This window comes from Acomys minous (genome assembly GCF_964271855.1).
Source record: "Acomys minous genome assembly, chromosome: 15".
In the NCBI taxonomy this organism is placed as follows: domain Eukaryota; kingdom Metazoa; phylum Chordata; class Mammalia; order Rodentia; family Muridae; genus Acomys; species Acomys minous.
In genome coordinates this window covers 30,011,022-30,033,280 of record NC_140497.1, presented here as the reverse complement: position 1 = coordinate 30,033,280, position 22,259 = coordinate 30,011,022, and the positions used below count along the sequence as shown (strand labels likewise).

The 22,259-nt window shown below is 37.5% G+C and overlaps 1 protein-coding gene across 3 annotated transcripts in view; it reads right to left on the bottom strand.

Annotated features, from left to right (window-relative positions):
* Positions 1-22,259, bottom strand: part of ZDHHC2 (zDHHC palmitoyltransferase 2) — a 60,515-nt gene that overhangs the window by 7,086 nt on the left and 31,170 nt on the right. For 2 of the 3 annotated variants that reach the window (XM_084759676.1, XM_084759677.1), the window contains exons 4-10: positions 17,243-17,363; positions 15,793-15,862; positions 15,055-15,087; positions 9,747-9,867; positions 7,507-7,639; positions 5,101-5,227; positions 4,605-4,697 (exon numbers count right to left, since the gene is read on the bottom strand). In XM_084759676.1, the coding sequence (XP_084615802.1) occupies positions 4,605-4,697; positions 5,101-5,227; positions 7,507-7,639; positions 9,747-9,867; positions 15,055-15,087; positions 15,793-15,862; positions 17,243-17,363 (698 nt within the window). The remainder of the gene's footprint in view (positions 1-4,604; positions 4,698-5,100; positions 5,228-7,506; positions 7,640-9,746; positions 9,868-15,054; positions 15,088-15,792; positions 15,863-17,242; positions 17,364-22,259) is intronic. The other variant, XM_084759678.1, reaches the window with a different exon arrangement.

The following is a 22,259-nucleotide window of genomic DNA, read 5'->3' as shown; positions in this document are numbered from 1 at the left end:
TTTATTAATTTATTCATATTACATCTCAATGGTTATCCCCTCCCTGTATCCTCCCATTCCTCCCTCCCTCCCATTTTCCCCTTACTCCCCTCCCCTATGACTGTGACTGAGGGGGACCTCCTCCCCCTGTATATGCTCATAGGGTATCATGTCTCTTCTTGGTATTCTGCTCTAGATGACATAAGTTAACTCTTAACAGCACTGTCGGATATTTCTCAAAAGAATAAAATGAGGGACCTCTGACAATGCACGATGGTCTGAGGTCGGGCCCAAGGTAACCGAGGACTGCGAGAGAAAGCTTTAACCAGATTCTCCACACGAGAATCCTTCTGTTTGGTCTTCTTGAATTCCTGGTGATGCTAAGGTGACAGTCCCCAACTCTGGGAAATGTCCATTTTGAATACAGAAAATATTCTCAGAGTCAAAAAATGCTAAATTCCCTGCAGCATGCAATGGGATTTACTTAAAATGCAATAGCAGCTATTTCATAATTGTGTATTAAGTTTTATTTATGCCAGTAACACTAGCTTCTCATGACAATAATATGAAGTTTGGCTTTAAAACAAGGTTGAGAGCCATCGACGCTGCTCAGTGGGTAAAGCATTTGGCATGCAAGCATGAGAACCCAGACCTGTGTAAATACATGGTGGGCACAGTGACACACCTGCAACGCCAGTGCTCGGGAAACTGAAAAATGGTTTCCCTGGAGCAAACAAGCTAGCTAGGCTAGCCAAGATGATGAGCTCCAGAACCAATGGAAGGACCCTTAGCTTGATGAATAAGGTGGCAAAAGATCAAAGATGACTCCAGATGTCGCCTAGAGCCAACACATGCACATGCATACATGCATGTGCATACACACACATATGTGCATCTATACACATATGTGCACTCACATACATGTAGAAATGCAATACATATGAGGCACATCCCACACGCACTACATTAAATTACCAGGTTAAGGATATATATATCCTTAATGTATATATATATATCCTTAATATGTGTGTAAATATATATATTAACTGATATGTGTGCATGGAGGGAATATGAAGACGAAGGTAGGAAGAAAAGTCAAAGAAAAAATTGACTTGTGTTTGGCATGTGACACAAGTCAGCTTCAAATAAGCACTCCTGTCCTTTTGTAAGTTAAACAAAGTTGAACCATATGTTACAGGAATTTTTAACACATCCAATATTATCAGGTCTCAGAACCCTAATATACAATTTGGGAAGTAAAAGAATCTTGAAAACAGAATTTTATTTAAAAAAAATAGTTAAACTTGCTACATAATAACATATTTGATGGCATAGAAAATAAACATAAAATACTACTTAATTTAGGGACACATATTAGCACAGGAACTCTTTTAGGGTACCCTCATAAAATTAGAACAATGTTTTAAAAAGGAACTATCTTAAAATCTTTCCAAGGATAATTTCACATTTCATTAATTATACTGACTATTTCAAAGGCTATAAAGATCAGCTTTTGCATCATGATAGCTGCCTTGCTTTTAAAATGTCTGAATACTTTAATTTCTTTCTTGTGGCTTCAACAGTTATTACCTTTTAAATTTTAATAATTTAATAAATCAATTAAAAAGAAGCAAAATTTTTTGGGGTTTTTTTTTTTTGAGACAGGGTTTCTCTGTGTAGTCTTGACTGTCCTGGACTCACTTTGTAGACCAGACTGGCCTCAAACTCACAGCAATCCACCTGCCTCTGTCTCCTGAGTGCTGGGACTAAAGGCGTGCGCCACCATGCCCGTCCCTAAATAGAAGCAAATCTTTAAAAGGCTACGCCCATACAGGCTTGCACCATTCATAAATATGACAGTTCTACTTTTACTCTTCTTATTCCTTGCGTAAGGAATGCTAGGACAAGCACAACATGATAATTAACCAGTGGTTGAGGGACTCCTTGAGAATTCAATTATTGCCAATATGATTACAACAAATCTAGTTATGTAACAATATTTATCACATATCTATTGCATCAAAGAATGAAGCCTTCACAATCATGGAAATTTTACCATTAAGGAAGAAAGACTAATACACATACAATCAGGTGATAACAGTAAACTCAATGACCTCCTATGCTTCTTGCAATGAAATATTTGTATCCAAATGTTATTGGACATGGCCTCTTGTGTACAGGGAAGGGTAACAGACCCCTACAATTCTAGCACTGGGGGATGAAGGGGAAGAAGATCAGGAGTTTAAAGTCATCATTAGCTCCATAGTAACGTGAAAGCCTGTCTAACTCTCAACGCTCCTCCCCTTCCCCCCATGATGGTTCTCAATGCTGTTGCTTGGGAGCAGACGAGAACTGGCAAGTACAAAGGCACTAAATGCAATGTGCAGTGTGCAGAGTCTAGAAACGGAAGAAGACCTTTGTGTTTGTGGGTTGGAAATAGTGAGAAAATGAGAGGGAATGACATGAGAGAGGTTTCAAGGGCAGATATGAAACTGTCTAGTAGGCCAGGCACGCACATTTGTTAGCTTTGATATCTATATCTATCCATATAATTTCTGCAGTGTTAAGGAATCAAACTTAAGGCCTTGCACATATAATAGGCTTGAGTTCTACCACTGAACTACATCTCAGGCCTTTGACTTGAATCAGTCTCTCTATGTAGGCCAGTCTAGTCTTTAACTTGCTACATAGCCCAAGCTGGCCTTAAACTCAGGATGCCCCTTAGATGCTTAAATTCAGCCTCAACATTTAAACGAAAGAGAAGAAATGCCCGTTGGGAACACATTCAGGTTCCCTTAGCAGGCTAATTCTGCCAGAAGTAGCATTTTCCCCCAACGGGCTCTCACCCTGTGGAACACATTCCCTTTGGTGGTGGGGGTCGCATATCAGAATATCACATGTTTACACTACAGTTCAGAACAGTAGCACAATCACACTTATGAAGTAGCAATGAAAATGGTTTTATGTTTGGGGGTCACCGCCACACGAAGAACTGTATTAAAGGGTCGCAACAGTAGGAAGGCTGAGAACCACTGTTACAGTACTGAAAAGATGGAGAAAATGGTGCTTCTAAAGCCTACAGATTCTTAAGGTACCAAAAGCACTTAACAGGGAGTCAATAATATTAATGTAATCTACTATTAAATTTTGCAAAACTTTGAAAACATATCCTAAATAATTTATTAGAATTCAGTTTATTTCTTTGATGTGTAGAAGAATCCATTAACATTTAAGTGTGTATACATTTCAAGCCAAAGCGCATATAGCTTGACTCAGGAAGTGACTGATGCCTTTGAGTGTCTCCGCGAAAGGCATCACAACAGCCTTTTCACTAATGGGTAGAATTTGATCTGTACACAGCTCACACTAAAGACGGGGTGACAAATATGTTTTAAGTCCTTTAAAAACTTTAATGTGATTTTGGAATGTTTGCCAGGATCACAGCCTTGAAAATAATTCTGGGAACATTCCAGAATCCATAGGGAAAAAGCACTGTAACCAATATGGAATATTTACAGGGTAAGTGGCCCTGTGCATCTGAAATTATAGGAATGAAGAAAATGTCTAAAATTTTATAAATAATGTTTATACTTTTGCCTTGACTTTATAATTTTGACTTTCGTTTTAAAGTCAGTATGTTGTTACTCATATAAACACATAAGATTAACATTTCAAACCACTGGAAATCCTCATATAGGGGTTGGAGAAGTGGCTCATCAGTTAAGGGAATTCCCATATACATATGGTGGCTCACAACTGTCTGAAACTGCAATCACAGGGGACCTGACTCCCTTTTGAAACCTGTGGTAGCAGGCAAGCATGTAGCACATGTGCATACATGCAGGCAAAACACTTACGCACAAAAATAAAAATAAAATAAACACATCTCTTTTAAAAATTTCCAGCAAGGCATATGTACCCTTCTTAAAAAAAAAAAAGGACATAGTTATTTTTCTTTTAAAAAAGAAAATTCCTATACAGCAAATTGATTGGTTTTGTCCCTTTTTCCTTTCTCCAGTTAGTGAAAAGTAAGAATTAAACTTCAATCTTCATGTTGCTATCCCCAAATCCTTGATAGACTAAAACACATACACGCACACATACACACTTGTACATGAACTCAGGTAGGACTTAGAGGCCTTTCAGAGCCCCCTGAACCCTCAAATGGATGCCTGGGGGTCCTTTTGATCTCCAAAGATCCAATTTAAGGAATTTTCTTTAACCTTTATAAACATTACCTCAGAGGAAAGGCCCAGAGGGTGAGAGAGGAATTCTACTTTGACTTCTCAGAGGAGCAGAGGGCAACTGTTTTTGACTTACATTATTTATTTAAATATTATTAATATTTTTAAATCATAGTATATCTTGGGCTAGAGAGATGGATCAACCATTAAATGCTCTGCTTACAACCCAAAATCATAATGTATTTTACTCAACTAAAATGCTTAGAGGTTTAACACCTGTTGTCTTTACTCCTACCACTGTGGACAGAACTGTATGAATGTTACTGAAAAGATGTATCCTTCCTGTTAAACCATCACCTCCCGCCATCATTGCAAGTAAGACACAACAGAATAAAATACATCACTTGGAAACAAAACAGGAAAAAAGAAAGGCAGCATTACTTTTTAGCTGTTGAATTTAGTCCTGCAGGAGTGGACGGTTGTTCAGGATCCTGGTTAACAAGGCAAGTTGGAAAGGAACATCCATCACCTTGACTGTAATTAGAAAACACCACGTGGGTCAGTGTGTTAGCGGCTTTCCACACTCAACAGTGCATCCCTAAAACAATACTCCAGAGCAGGGGTTCTCAACCTTCCTAATGGCGCGACTCCTTAACACAGTTCCACACACTGTGGTGACTCCCAACCGTACAATTACTTCGTTGCTACATCCTAGCTGTTAATTTTGCTGTTATAAGTCATAATGTAAATACCCAATTCATAGAATATCTGATATGAGACCCCTGTGAGAGGGTCATTAAACACCCAAAGGGATTATGACCCGCAGGTTGAGAACCACTGCTCCAGAAACCCACAGGAAGAAAAACAACAGACTTGACTCTCTTTTTTCTTTGCTTACTTTCATTAGTTTAATAAAAAACCATACAGAACAAAGTACCTTGAAAATATTGGTAGCAGCCAGTACTTTTTCTCGTCACCAAAAACTTGTCGCATGTTTTTACTGAAACCCAAGCTGAATCCGTTCTTATCGGTTCCATGTCTAAATACTGGATTTCTGAATGCCTCTAAGAGAAACAGAGAAGTAATGCCATAGATACAGAATGCATATATTAGCATCCCTAATACCGAAACAAGTAGGCTGAGGAAACACTAGGAACCGACGGGTAGCCTCCCAAGAGTACTCAGGAAGCTAGCCATAACCCTGAAATACAGGTTGTCTGTTCTGGTTTAAGGTACTAAATGAGTAGGTCTGTTTTAATTTTTTAAATTATTATAAGAATACATGCATACAAGAGAAAAACAGAAAACACAAATGAGTGAATAAATTAAAACTTATATCTTTCAGGTTTTTGTTTTATTATTATTAGTGTGTTTGCATGAAGAGGTCAGGGGACGACACTGTGAAGAGGGCTCTCCCACCTTAATGTAGGATACGAGGATTGAACTCAGATTATCAACCTTTTTGGCAAGTTTTATTTTTTAAACTACTGAGCTACTCTGCCATCCCACATTCTAGGTTTCTCGACTATAAATGGGTGGACAGACTGAATAATATTGAAATATTTAAATATACATTTTAACAAAATGTGATTATATTTTACATATACTTGATCACCTCATTAAGTCAACTCCATTTTTAACTTTATTGAAACTTTTATCCCATCATGACTTTTCCAGCTGCCTTATAAGTGTACTTTATAGCCAGCTTGTCCAAATAAAAATCCAACCCCCAGAGAGAGATATCTAGCCATGTCCACTCTATGCATCAAAGCTGTGGTCCAAAAAGACGTTAGAATTGCCCGCAGTCACACATCAGATAGATGGACTTCTGGAACTTCATGATGGCAAGGCCATCAAGCGTTCTTTTCATTGAGTAACGCTTTCCTCTTGAGTAACTGTGCGAAGAGAATGCTCAAATCTTAATTTTAGGATACGAACACATTTGGAGGCATAAGGACTTTGCCCATCATTTTGGAGACAAAAATCTAACTAGGGGAGAGTCAGATGCTAAGAGAAATGTGATGTTATGAAATCTTAAGCCTTTGTCGCTCCTGGATGTTCAGCTTTAAGAATGAAACAAAACAAAACTTAACAAGAACTTCTTTATTAGACAGGGTCTTGCCCGTGTGGCCCTGCTGTTTCTGCAGTCAGTTTGGTGCATTGCTTCTGGTCATTTTCCACCACGCCATTTCACGCAGTCCTCTGAAGATCCTTCATGTGAAGTCAGCTATGCTGCACCCTTGCTGCTCACTTTGGTAATAACTCTTACTTTTTTTTTCCCCCTAGCTAAGCTTTGTCAAATTAGTTGTATTAAAGATAACAGTTATCGGCTTCATTTATTTATTTTCTTCCTTCCTTCCTATTATTGTCCATATTCATGTGTCCTCCCCTCTGCTTGCTTTGGGTTTCCACTCCACTCCTTTACCGGCTTATCACAGTATTCAGTTACCAGCTAAGATATCTCTTCCTTTTCAGTACGGGCATGTGCAGTTGTCCCTTTCCCTCGAAGGCCTGCTTAGTTTCTTATGTCTTCGTTTCTTTTCCTGGGAAAACTATTTTGATGAAAGCAACGTAAGGGAGAAAGAGTTTATTTGGCTCACAGTTGCACACTGCAGCCCACCACGGCAGGGAAGCTGCTCGGGCAGGAACGTGGAGCTGGTAGATACATTATATTCACAGTCAGATGGAGAGAACAGTGAAGGCAGGCTGCTCTTCAGTCCCTTCCTTCATTTAGATGGCTCAGGATCCCAGCTAGAGAATGATGTCACCCACAGTAGGTGGTTCTTCTCCCATCAGTTAAGGTAATTGAGATAATCCCGGCCCCTTATCTGAGGCCTGCTCAGAGGCCCATCCCCCAGGTGAGTCTAGATTTTGTTTATCAATTAACACTATCTATCACTCCTTGTCTGTGGAGCTTTCTAACAGACTCTGTTCTGTGCCTATGATGCTCTGGATCTTTCTATGGTTAACTCTTCATACTGACTATTTCTTGGTGTGGTGAGGTCTTCTTTGACAAGTCATTCAAAATGGCACCATCTCCAGCCCTTCTGTCGTACTTCATTGCCTGTTTGTTTCCTTCAAAGTACTCTGCATTTTATAACTGCTCTTATGTTTTTCCTTTGTGCTCCTTAATAGGCTGATTTTCCTTTGTTCTCACACCATGCACAGTCAATTAATGTACACAAGGAATGGACATGTCTATATGACATAACAAAACACATGGCAAATAAGAAAATTTTCTTTGACAACTTTAAGACACATTGGTTACACACATGTGACAATTTTTAGTGAATGGCTGCATATGTATTTAAAGTTCTGTTCTCTGTAATAATTGGATACTCACCTAATGTAGATTTATTTTTGCTGACTAGCCAACAATGATAACCAAACAGAGAGGACAAGCTGACAGAAAACATAGCTGCAGCAAAGAATAAAAACATAATATGGAACTTGGCTTGAGTATCAGGCAGACCATTCTATAAGGAAAGGCAGAAAACAAAACATTTTGTCAAAAGGATGAATGGATATTCCCATACATTTATTAATTAGATAATACAATTGTCTTCTTTAAATAATTTAGAGATAGAAAATGATACATAACTTCATGCTAATTTTGAAGAAGAGTAAATATACATTTCATAGTAAATTAAAGGCTTACTAGTATATGAACTATATATTCAGGAAAGATTAAAGTTGGAATATTTATTCTGCTTTGCATAACCAAATCAAGTCCTAGAAAAAAACGCATGGCAGCATAAACTATTCTTACTGTAAATGAGATAAAAGAAACTATAAAATGGAGCTTTAAATTTACTGCCTGAACATGTGATTAGCGTGTCACACATTCATAAATGTTTCAATGATTTTTGATTATAGTGCCAGAAAAATACAGATTATTTGGCATAATTTAGTTCCTATTCTCATTGATACTTTAGATTACTATGAACAACAGCATCAAGTAATCGAATACAGGGGACACACCTTCACAAATAACACTTTAGGTTCTGTTAATAGCATCACAGAAAAGATCCACATTGGTAAGGCCTGCCTGAAATAATGCCCATAATTGAAACTAGCCAGCTCTGCAAAACCTATTTGTCCTTGACGGTTTACAAATCCAAGAGGGATGTGTTGGCTCTAGAATGAGGGCAGGGGGCCTGACATTCAGTAAAGCACCCAAGATGCCAGGGGCCTCCCGTTCTGACATGATCACAGTGAATCACTTCCCTACAGTGTTAGCCATTGACATAGGTGGTGAGACCCCAGCCGGCAGCTTTTGACAGTAAGGTCTGCATGACAGGAACTTTGGTCTGTCCTGTGCAGATGTAGTTGAGGTTTGGAATGGAAACCACCCACAGGAATGGGGGGCAGGGAGAGCGCAGTCTGGAAGACATTCGCTGGGGAGCAAGAGGACCCTGGAAGTATCTCTGAATGCTAGAAACACGCCCACCTACATGTGTTTTTCTGTTTCTTAGCAATGGGACCAGCACAAAGTAAGCATTCAATAACTCCTTAGTATTAAATTTGGTTTAAGTCTCATATAAATTACTCAGCAATTCAGAAATTCTTGCCACAGTAAAAAGATAATTTAATGAAAATAAAAGAAAATTCAGTGAGAAAGCAATTCTAGCAAGGAGGAGAATGCTTTCTTATCATCATTTCGTGTTCACCAGGAATGTCTCTGAATTGTTTACATACTCCATAGTTTTGTTTTGCCTTTATTTAGAATATATTGTAAAAAAAAAAAAAAACAAAATGAATTACCTAAAGCTTATTAATGGAATATGTAATAAAATTTCGGGACATTGCAGACAGAACAGTTTAAACTTTAACACATGTGGAGAAAACACTTGAATTTTTAAATACTGAGAAAAACATCTGCTTATATAGTCAATTCTCATTATCCGCTGTAATTGTGCTGCATGAGATCGCCTTGAACAATGGAACCCTGAGTATGGATCTCGGGGAAACAAGACATTGGTTTCCTCATGACGCCTTAGGCATATGCTGACCTATTCACAGCCTTGTCTGGAGTTGTGTTCTGCCTGAATGCCCCTTATTTAATATATTGCGTTGACTTATTGATATGGAAATTCTGTACAACAGCGCTACAATTACTGTCTGGATGAAGCATGTATTTTTCTCCATAAGACACATCAGTCTTGTTTTAGACACAATAGCCAGCTTTTCGTTAGTATGCATAAAGATAGTTTTGTGCTATTAAAAAAAAATCAACAAGAGGTAAAACAAAACACAAACAAACAAAAGCCCCCAACAACAAAACATGGAAGCAAACAGACCATGGGAGAACATATCTGTTTATAGGCTGCGGAGACGCAGATGGTACACCTCCAGCAGGAATATGCAATGTGCACTGTGCAAATATGCCCATGTCTAGAAACCGCTGAAGTAGTTCTGAGTACATCGCTTGGGAAGTAACAAATAAACTGAGAGAGGATGAAATGTGCAAACACAGACTGTGAATAATGAGGACTGACTGCAAACAGAGTAACCCTAGAAAGTCAGGGTCTGAAATAACTCACTACTGAAGGTTGCTATGTAGAAAAGTCACTAAAGACTTACTGTCCAAAATCTGATAAAATACTGTAAATCTGTAGCAGCGATGAAAAGGCAGTACAGCAGAGAGTAAGCCAAGAAAAGGAGGAAGAACTTATAATTTGAAAATCCAACACAATTGTTCACCCTGCCAAGAAAACAAAAATAGTCTTAATGAGGTACGTCTCCAGTCTAGGGATAAATATGTTTAAACATAGCATCGGTTTGGGGTTTATGTTTATTTAAAACTCATTAGCATTTCATTCATAATGAGCCATAACTTTTTCTAACACATGGAAAAGGAAGCTTAGATATTCAATATATGATACTTAATACGATTTTTAAAAAATTTACTTATTTATTATGTATACAGTGTTCTGCCTGCATGTACACCTGCTTAACAGAAGAGGGCGCCAAATCTCATTATAGATGGTTGTGAGCTACCATGTAGTTGCTGGGAATTGAACTCATAACCTCTGGAAGAGCAGACAGTGCTCTTAAGCCTCTGTGCCACAATACTTAATACTATTTTAATCAATCACAGGGAATGTCTCTACACTGCATATACAAAGAATTACATAAATAAACACACACCTAAAGCCGGAGAGTTTGTGACAGACCTAACAAAGTCAAACAGATTTGGAGAATTCACTAGGTCATCTCTGGATTCTGTTTCCAACTATGATTAAGTAGGTTAAAGTCTTTTAAGTTTCCCCAAACTGGATGAAGTCCCGCAATATTCCTTGCTGCATGCCAAATTATGGAGGCAATCGAATTAGCAAAGAATACAAAATGTTAGAATTAAGAAAAGGAGGAGTGTGAGGCAGCTAGGTAGAGCTTACATAATGCCCATTTGGTATTAGATAATTATGTGGTTCTGGAGGTGTGACCTAGCCTATTAGAATTTCATCTACTTTACTGGGAAATTAGTGCTCAGACAACTTCTGAGGTCAAGATCTACATTCTATGATTTTAAATATGAAAATTTCTAAATCCCAATTCCTATTCTTAGATCATTATAATGATGGGTTTGGGGAGGGTAGAATCACAGTTATAAATAGCAACAACACAGAAATGAGTACATTTCAATGTGTAGCCACTTTCTCTGTTTTCCGTCTAACAAGGGCATGACTCCATGGTCCTCTGCAAATGTTCGCAGCCTCCACGGCTAAACCAGTCGGTACACATGATGGAGTTAACTCGCAGTTAGCGGGGATGACACGTCTACTGCATAGAGTGTCAGCCTCCCTCTCTCTTCTTCTTCCCCCAAGTCCCTTTCCTTCCCCCTCCCTCTCTTTCCTCCTCCTCTCTTTGTCCACCTTGGTAATAAAACAAAACATTTTTCCTTTCTTGATTTTAAAAAAAAAAAAACAACCTATGTTCTCCCAAACTATGCTTTTATACATCAAAAACATAAGGAACAGCTGGAGATTTTAGTAAGTTTGAACTTAAAGATCTTGTGCATGGAGAAGCAATTCACAAATAAGCTAAATTGCAGATAGGTATTACTTGTTAACGGTTATGTCTGCAGCTTTAGAGGGCCCAGTGGGAATGCAAACAGATCTTGGAGATTGTTTTTTTATGGCACTGAAATAAAATAGTGGCAAGAAAGAATATTGGAAACAGTCCTGTACAGGCTTCCTCTAGTTGATCTCTCTCCAAACAATGCGGGATAGTGCCTTTGTTTACTAGTGTGGGTTTCAAGAGGCAGAGTGGATAAGTAAAGGTGGGATGCGGGCAGAGTGAGGTTAAGCAAGGGCACCTGTGAACTGAGTTACCATTGCTCCTCTTTCTGAAGGAATGCAAACAGAGGGCTTTTATTACATGATGAAGGACATTTTTATAGAAAGCAGATCATCTTGATCATGTTTTAGTAAGACCTGATTCAATTTGTCATGCAAGACCCAAGAATATAGAACATGGAATCAAAACCAAGTGTTTCGCCATTTGATATATGTTCATAGAACCTTCTGGAAGGTACATTTCAAGAGGAATCAGAGGATGAATATTTATATTGAATAATAACAACATATTCTTTTCACAACAGCTCTTGGTTAGAGATTGTAATTGCCCATTGCAGGCTCACTTTAGCCCAATGAGGGTCAGGCTGCGTGCGCACAGGCATCTTCCAGGAAGGGTGGCAATGGTTTCATGCAAAAACAACACATTTCGGGTTATGTCATTTCAGTTTAGTGTAAATCATAGCTGCCGGGTGTTTCACAGAAACTGCTATATAAACCTAGTACGGAAAGAGAATATACTATTTTGGAAGTAAAGTAGCTTTTTAGACTCCCAGAAAAAAAAAAAAAAACAGCTGTGTGACTTGGAGTCCACTCTTCAACTTTGCTGAGCCTCAGGACAAATAATTTCTACATCTTGCTATTATCGGTATACAAAGATAAATTTTTAAATGTATGGTCTTTAAAATACACTGGACATTCAATACGTTGAAGCTAAAAGTATTTACTTTTATTTGAGGGAGTTACTAGATGAGCCTGCCAAAGTATTAAAGATAGAATTAATTAGAAGTTTATGCTAAAAGTAAAATCATTCCTCCAATAGAAAATTTGAATAAAATAAACACTATAGAAACTCTCATTTAGTTAAAATGATATGTCTGAGACTGGTTTCCTAAATTCTAATGGGTAATTTTAAGTCCCCACGCAGACCTGCAGATCTCTAAATACAAAACGGACAGGCACTGTTTAATGCTCCAAATGCTCTGAGTTCAGAACCATATACAAGGCCTATACTAAAAGGCAGCTGTACAATCTGTTAATATCCTAAAATCCCACTAACAAATTATACTCCCAGAACAGCTGAACAGAGATTTTGATATGGTAATGTGGAAACGGTTCCAGAATATTATGAATGAAGAAATGAAACATATCCAATCTATCAACTCTGTAGCCATTTGTACTTTTTAAAAAAAACCACACACACACATATATGTGTGGGCAGTGTATACATGGATACATTTAGAGCTAAACACTAGCCATGTCAATAGCAACAGTGGTTCTCTGTGATTAGGGAAGAAGTAAAAACAGACGTGAGAAAACCTATTCACTGCTTTGCTTTTGAACGCTAATAAGCGCACTATGCTTTGTCTGTAATTTTGTAGAGGGGGCATACTGAAGCTGAGTTCCCGATTTCATCACATACTAAGCATGTACTCTACCACTGGGATACATGCCTAACCCTCTATATTTTTTAAATTAAATTCTTACATTTCTTTGTGATGCTAGAGATTAACATGGGGCCTCATGCTTGCTAGATCAGCACCCAGCTTATTCTATCTTAAAAAAAAAAAAAAGTCGCATTCTCCACTGATGTGACACCTGCTGAATATGAGACACGTGGCATCCAGTCACTCACATACTGACAAAGCGGCTGATTTCTGCAGGTGTGTGTGTGTGTGTGTGTGTGTGTGTGTGTGTGTGTGTGTGTGTGTGTGTGTGTGTGTAGGGAGGATGCTGTGGGAACAGCGGTAGCAGCAGCCTGGGGAATGTTAGTGCAGGAAACAGTTCAATAAACTTCAGATCAAAGAAATTACGCTTCAGAAGCTTATCTCTTAATAGTTGCAGTTGTCTAGCTATTCTTTCATGCCTGCTTAATAGGATCTGTCAAAGCGTGAAAGATCGTTCAATTATCCTCAAGTTTCTTATTCTTCCATAATAACTGCTGGTTTAGAAAGACTGCTCTAATCCTGTCACTATTTTCTGTTTATGCATCTCACAACGGATGGTAAGAGGTACGGTATGCACTGACCCGGGAGAAATCTGATTGTTCCCCCCTCTCCATTCTTTATTATCACAAGTTTTCCTTAAAATGGAAAAAAAAATCATATGTACTCTATGCCCTGATAATTTTGCTATTGGCAATCGTGTTTAGATCACAAGGAAATCTAGACAGGAGAATACTCAACATGAGTTTCCTGTAAGCAGACCCTGAGACAGCAGTTCTTCCCGAATCAGGTAAGTAGGTAGGTAGGTTTGTGTGTTCGCCTTTATGTAAAGAAGGTTAGAAGCGCTGGAGATGCAGCTTAGGGCAGAGAGCTTCCCCGGCATATGCAAGGCCCAGGGTTTGATCCCTGGCACCATAGAAGGCGGGGGTGGGGGGTGGGATGTCAACAGCGTTGAGTTGTTAGTCAGGCCCTCGCTGGCTGAAGGCATGGTCCTGCAGGTGGTCACGTCCTGGCACTTTTGGGCCGACCATGCTGTGAGATGAGCAGCCTTAGTCAGTTAAAAGAAAGCCCTGATGGGGAGGTGAGGGAACACAGACAGGTTCCTGAGACAGAGGGATGCCATGAAACAGAGGAGCTGCTCACTGCGAGAGAGCTCACAGGGCACTGTCGAGGGCACTGGAAGATAGGGGAAAAGGGGACGAAAATCAGGGAAACTTGTAACTAAGGATACTGGCTGGGTGGGAAAAACATGCTGAGAGAAAATGGGGAGCAAAAGGACCAACGTAACGAGGGACCAATAATACAGATTTTTAAAAAGAAGACCAACATCCTGATAGGTGTTGACTATCCTTAACACTTTCAAGCAAGAAACCTGCTGAAGAAAAGGGAGCAGTGTAATGGTAAGAGATATAGCATAAATCTCTGATCTTCCCCTGCACTAATCTAATCTTCTGTACTGCAAACTGCCTAGTGTAGATTTATGAGCATTCATGTCTTCACTGTGTCATCCCTAGAAGAAGCAAAGTCTGTGCAATAATTATAATTAATGATTGAGTTCAGCCATGGCAACCTTAACGTGATCAACATGTGCACTAAATAAAACATGGCAACAAGAGTAGAAGAATCAACCGTCATTAGTAGATCTTTCTATAAAGTCATTTAGTAACTTAGAAGTAGGAAAAAAAACACAAGTAAGTTGTAAGTAGAAAATCTTATTTAACCATATCAGTGCATTTGCATGTTTACTCTTCTACCCCTTAATGCAGTTTCATTTAAAATAAGTTGTTAAAAGTTTATTATAAGCTTCTATTGAGGTATTGTGGCATACAATTAATATATAAATACTTAAATTTCTGGAAAGTATTTTAGGGCACTTGTGCTTATATATGTGCATAAAAGAATATCCCTTGTGCATGTAAAACATGCAAAATTAACTTTTATGCTATTGACACACTAGTTTTAAAATTATTTGATGGAAATTCTCCCAAATGCAGGCTCTTTGAAGCTAATTAAGGACTAGAAACTAACCCTGGAAGTGCCTCCTAGGACAAGTACAGTAACCAAGTTATAAAAAGATTTGTAAAAAGTGACTCAATATATATTAACTTAGTAACTGATACAAACTTTTTTTAAGTATAGGTTCATACTCACCATGGGCAATGATGATCCATCTTCAAAATACATCTAAACATACCCCAAAAAACAAAATATGACACATTATGATGTCCATTATAATAATAAAATGCAAAATATTCCCAACAGTCATGTCATGTAAAATACTACAGAGTTACTTATTTAAAAATAAAAATCCAGGAAGAGCAGACACTTTCATCTAAAACAGTCTCTATAGCTGATTCTAGCTAGAATAATAAAACTTCAAAATGTGCATTCCTTAAGATACAAATCAGTTTCTTTTTTAAAGACTATTACACTAATATAATACTGCTTTGCATTAAGAAGTGCAAAACCTCTGTAGATTTACACGAAGTCTATGTAGAATTTGCTCTTGACTATCAATCTGTAGGACAAGTGTTACTATTTCTGTCCCATATCAAGAATACAACAATAAATATGTGAAGCCGATCAAGGTGTCTTTTTAAAGGCGGAAAGCACTCACAGAAGTAGCATTTGCTGAGCTGACCTTGCCACCCAAGAACTGCTTTTTAAAAAATGTGCACATTACATCATCATGAGCTTGGGGAAATGACACTAATTGTGGCATAAGCTACACACCGCTCTTAATACAAGGACTGATTCCACTCATGCATCTAAACAGTGTTCTAGAAGGCACGAACGTGGGCTACAGCGATAGTCTGGAAAGCAGTAAGGCAAGCCTGAACAACACGACCACGAGCAATGTAGACATTCAAAAAGCGAAAGCTTTCTTACTTATCACAGACGGAACAGTGATGGCAGCGGTCTGGTTTTATAAGTTGGCATCTGTCACAGTATCGGATTGCTGGGAACAAAGAGCTCACTTAAGTCTTTAACTCACTGAAAATGCAATTAGCCACGTTTTAAGCATCACTCCAAATTTAAACTCTACGAAGCATACTGAATTTAAATTTGTTTTTTTTTTTTTAAAAGATGTTCAACCCATTTGAAACAGGAAGGATTAAAATATTTGCCTAGAGACAGACTTTTCTGTAGAGATTCCCCAAGACCAGGAGGCCTCCAGGGAAAGTGTGCTCACTTCTGCTCCTCAACAGAAAGTCAGCCTCAGCTAAACTAATGTATTCCTGTGTCTAACTGCATGAGGACGCACCACAGAGACATATTCCAGAATATGTACATACACGCTATTGGTTGCATAAATTGGAAAAGACCTCACATCTCTGTGAATTGTGATCTCTGTTAATAAGTGTATAAACAAGCACTGAAGAAGCTTTTTCAATAGAAGGTTTTAGTTCCTGCAGGTAACCATGGCATCTTTTCTTAAATAGTCCAGGCGGCACAGACTATCTGGATGACTGGTTCTGAGATGGTACTTCTTTACACAAACCTCACAGGGTACACTAAATTACAGAGAAAATTGTGTCACACATAGACTCAATATGGTTCTAATGTGAGCTGAAAGCAAATGGAAATCATATAGGAACATTAAGGAAGCATCTTACATTTTCATTCTAAATCTTTGAAAGCATTTGTGTATCTTATATTTAAGAATTCTCACCTGGTCTAGCTATATGTTAAGTACTCAGCAGACAGCTGGGCTAATGCGTCATAATGGAGCAGGCAGAACTTTAAAGCCACAAAACATGTCTTGGTAAGTCTTGGTAGTAATTATCTGTAGTTCATGTGTCTTGGTTTTTTAAGACAATGACTTAATTAGGTGTTAAATGACCTTAAATATGAGCTAAGCAGACTTTCTATTAGTTTATTTGTATAACAGTTTCCATTTAAAAGACAGCAATACCTAAATTATGTTTTGTATAATTCACACAATTACTGCTTTAATCTTATTTTTTTTTTTAAACTTGCAAAAGTATTAGCTTTACATCCATTGCGGATATTGCTTCATTAAACATAAATAGAAAGAGTTATAACTAAAGCTTTTAAAGCAAGTTTTCTGCTGTAGATACAGACTTCAGCAGTCCTTAAGTCATCACCAAGTCACGACAGAGTAGGAGGAACAGAATTGGAGCCGGTTCTGAGATCTTGGAGCCACCTGTGACTCATGGTTCCGTTCTGTTTTACGGAAACGTACTGGAAAGATTTAATAGCTACTCAAGAAATAGCAGCAGCATCTTCAAATGAGCGTTTGACAGTTCGTGGACGTGAGCGTGGTTTCTGAGCCTTGCTTGGGTGCTGCTCCAATGCCTGCATTACCGTTGCTTACCTCCAGACATAGTCCTGGTATAGATGGGAAGGTCCTTGGCTGCTCGCCTCAGAACTTCCTGATGGGCTTCTCCTCGTGGCTCTCTCTCCAGCAATTCTTTCTCTGCATAAGAGAGATGGAACTGAGGAATAAATTTAAATTTTAATCAGTATTTTCAAAGGAATGACAACACATTTGTCTGCTCTATTACGCCTAAAGGTACTTATAAAATATTAATGGTATATAGTATATTCTGAGAGGTAGATAGAGTTTAAAATATGGACATGTCACTTAACCTCACAGATAACTATTTTATGAATCTTAAAAAGAATGTGATGATAATAATAGGTATAATAATTATTATACTTATTTCCTTAAATGTTTTTAAATTTAAAGGGAACAGAATGTAGAAAATTGTTTATAAAAAGAAAATTATGTCAAGATATCAATTATGTAATAGATAAGATGGCCCAATAAAGATGCATGGCTCAACAAATGAATTTTTTATTTAGATATCATTAGAAACAAAAGTAAATAAAGAGAATCAATCAGATATATATTCTCATTTACAACCATTTAAAAATAGCCATAATTGTCTGTCACACAGGGTCTCCTCTGAAACTCAAATAACTAAGTATCCATTTTACAGCTTATATTGATAGCTTGGTTAAACTAATAATACTTATTTGAGAAAATCAAATTTTTATTTTGGTTCCTACTGGATAATCACATACATATACAAAAGCACCAAAGATGGTGCTGTGTGGATCCCCAGAAAGGACTCCAGGAGGCATGCGCAAGATCAGCCACAGTGTTGCTCTTTGAAATGAAAAAAAAAAAATACAAACTATAATCCAGTGTCTACCAATGGTAGTGGGTAAATAAATTAGGACAAGATACATCTAAACATACTACTGGTGCTTAATCATGAACTACAACCATTCGACAATGAAAGACCATATCTCACTCAATATCTTGCTGAAAACAGCAACAAGAAATTATCTTAGAGAACAGGCTCTTTATAAAGTTTCAAATCAAGAAGCTAAACAGCCACTGTATTATCAATAAGGGCAAAATCGTATGTGATAAAATTATTTAAAAAAAAAAAACAAGGGAAAAACTAAAATAAAATGCAGGATAGTTGTTTTTTCTTTGAGAGTGCAGGGAAACACAACTGTGAAGTGTATAGCAGATAGGAAAAATAAGTACACTCTATATATTGGATGAATATTTGCTTAGGCATTTTCAGTTGAATATTCATAAATTGTACATTATATATGCTCTCTTTGGCAGTACTGGGAAATTAAACCTAGAGCATCGTATATAAAAGGGAACTTCTCCACCACTGAGCTAAATCCCCTGCCTTTATACACACATTTCATATTAGGAAGTACCTCACAGGGGAGGAGTTACTAATGAACCTCTCACAGAATAGACAGATAATTTTTAAAAAAATGATTAAGAACAACCTGGAGTTGGGTATGGCACTGCTTGCCTGTAAGCTAAACACTTAAGAGACTGAGGCAGGAGGATGATGGTGAGTTCAAGACCAACCTTGGCTGCCCAGAGAGTTTTTGCCTCTAAAAAAAATTAAGGTGCCTTACATATGCCATTTATATAAAAATAAAATTAGGCCATGACATTGGCTTAAATCCCTCACATAAAATAAACTTAATTAACTTTTTTTTATAGCATAGGGGCTTCATATTTGAACACAGGTCTTCATGTTTGCAAAACAAGCATTCATATAACTGAGCCATCTCCCAGTTCTTCTCATTGCCATTTCTAAAATCAATTTAAAACATGGCACTATTTTAAAAAAAAATAAATTTCTTTTATTCAAATGCAGTAAGAAAAATGATAATTTGATTCAGTTTTCTTATATTAATATTATTTCAAAATCTCAAAACTTCCATTAAATATATTGCCTATTCTGTATTTTCATGAATGAGAAGGAAAAAATAAGTAAAATATTAAGTACAGCGAAGTAATGTTAAGGCCAGTTTCAATTGCCTCCTTTAATATCGTGTTATTATGATTAAAATGTTATAGTAGCATTTTTAAGTAGCAAATGTGAGTTTTATTTCATCAGCAGTATGTTCACTATTGGTTAACAAAGTAGGCCATCAGATTAAATATATTAAACATAGTATAGTGTTCACCTAAGAAGGCACAGTCTTAAATGCATAATAGAGAAGTGTATGTAATTATAGATATTAACACACCACACTGAAACCTGAATAAACATGTCAGGAAGTATGCAGTAAAAAATACTTTAAAATCATAAGACCCAGGCTCTGGAGAATCCCTTCTGTGTTTAAGGAGTGTAAAAATTCTTCACAAATCTGTTGAAGGTTTTCCTTTCCTCCTAACCCAAGACAAGGAAGATGACAGTGGCATCTTAAAAATCTTAGGTAAAGGCATTAAGCTGACCACCCTAACTGATTATGAATTGCCAGTGAATTGGTTTATTAAAAGACTTTTTTTAAAAGAATTTTCATGGGAATTGAAATAATCAATATTTCATGACATTTCACCAAGTTTCTGGGTTTTTCACCTTAAGAGTAACTTCTGGGGAGTATCGGAGAAGGAAGACCCTAGCACGTTTAATGCTTAAATTAATAAATTAACCAGACCACTTTGGGTAAGCTCCAATATGTCAAATTCAGGTTGGTGAATCTTTCTTTATATTAATACAGAAGTCAAAACTACATTTCTACCTTGGCATAGGGTAGAGCTATATGGTCCTTCCTTCACCACTTCCTCCTCCAGAGCATTATGATATGCAAAGACCTGTGGGGTCCCAGATTAGACGTTGCTATCTGCACAGACCTGAAGGTTCTGAGCATCTTGAAACACAGAGCTGAGAACTCCTGATATAGTCTCCAGCCTCCGGATGTCACAGTTCTCTCTACATCCTAGTTTTTCTTCTGTTACACAAGTTTTATTTTATTTTTTTAAAAGGATACATTAGATTTACTAAAAAATTGAGAAAACAGTATAAAATGTCTAACATTCTTACATAGCCCATCACTAATTCCCCATATTAATATCTTACAGTATCATGGTACATTTAGCACTTTAAGAAGTAATATTGATACATCACTAACTAAAGTGAATTGAATAAAGTTCAGCATAGACATTTATGGTTTCTGTTTTTAGAATATCCTTTTCTGCTCCAGTACTTCTACTCTATATATCTCCATAACACAGGATTATGAAAAGATCATAATATTTTCAATTGCTACATCCCTCAGGTTTATTTTTAGCCTCTGCAGTTTCTCAGATTTTCCTTCATTGCTTATGTTTTCCGTTTCTTGTTTCTTCTTCTTACCATGGTAGTTCTGAGCACTACTGGTATTGTGCAGAGGGCCACTTAACTGCAACTTTTCGGATGTTTTCTCTCCTGGTAAGATTGGGTGTATGGATTTTTAGGAGGAAAACTGACATTGTCAGTAGGTCATGGTCACAAGCCCGGCCATACGATGCTGGCCTTGATCCTATAGTTAAAGGAGTATTAAAATTTTTAAAGATTTATTTTGTGTGTATGCACATACGTATATGTAGTATGTGGGTGTCTGGTGCTCTCAGAGGTCAGAAAATGGCATCATATTCCCCTGGAACTGGAGTAATGGCCAGATGTAAGCTGCCATGTGAGTGGTGAAGACTAAAGAACCCAGGTCTTCTGGAAGAGCAAGTACTCCTAACCACTGGGCCACCTGTCCAGCTTGAGGGAGCTTTTTGTCAGGGGTTTCTACTGTAACCATCCTCAGTTCTTCTCCTTTTCCATCCTTATGCTTTGGAGGAAACTCATTCATATGTAAGGAGTGGGAGTTTATGCCTCTACCCCTAAGAAGTGAAGCATTATCAGAAACTATTTAGAAGCCTTCTATTGGCCAAGTGTTTCTGTTCTATTGGTTATTTGTCAATTTACTCATTTGCTTATATAGTTAGGTAGTCTCACAGGTGTTTACGTCATAGGCAGAGACTTTTGCTGCTCAAATCATTTGACCTTTTCCACCTGGCTTTCTTTCATTGGCCTCTGAGCATCCTTGACATATTCTCTTCTGTTTATTTTGCTTCTTATTTTCCAGCACTGGAAGGTGCCCTTGACTCATCTTCATTATTCCTGCACAATCCTAAAAGTAATCATCTCTCCAAAACGCCTACCTTCTTCTTACTGGTGAATGCAATAGGAACCAAGATCTGGGCTCCTCTACAGCTTCCCAATTAAAATAGAGAGTAATTTTAGCCATATACACAAAAGAAGATGACGATTTGTATTTTTAAAAACCAGAGAACTCACATGAATACATTTTCTTGTCTGCTGGTTGTCTTTCATGTAGGATGTATATATACCCTCACTAGAATCTAAATGTGGAAGTTAAAATACACAGAACATTTTGTCTACTAAGTTGCTAACAGAATTTTTATAATAGCAAGCAATGCCAAGAGTCCAACAGAACTGGTAGTATTGAAAATTACTGCACTCCTTTTGGGTAACAATTTGTCAAGCAACTGAAATTTCCTTAATCTAGTAAGTCTACATCAAAGAATTTGTTAATGAAGCAAATAGCCTAAAATGTGGATAAAGTTCTACATACAAACACACTAATGCTAGGACTATACATAATATGAAGTTAGCCTAAAGTTTTTTAAATGAGGTGTTACTACATCAATCATTACACTTTCAATGAAAATATTATGCTACTATGACAATTAGAAATATGGGCTGGAGGGATGGCTCTTGCAGAATACCCAAGTTCAGTTCTTAGCACCCTTGGCAAGTGGTTCAAAAGCACCTGTCACCTCAGTTCCTGGGTATGTAACACCCTCTTTCGGACTCTGAGGGCACCTACACACACAGGGATGCATATACACACATGTGAGAGGATATGAAATAATATCTATCTCACACAGTTACCTGAACACACATACATATACATGTGGTTTTATGTAAAACAATCACCCAGCAAAGTCATCACTTTCTATGCTTGCACCAGGAGGCTTGCTATTTTATATGGTGTAGTTACAGAAA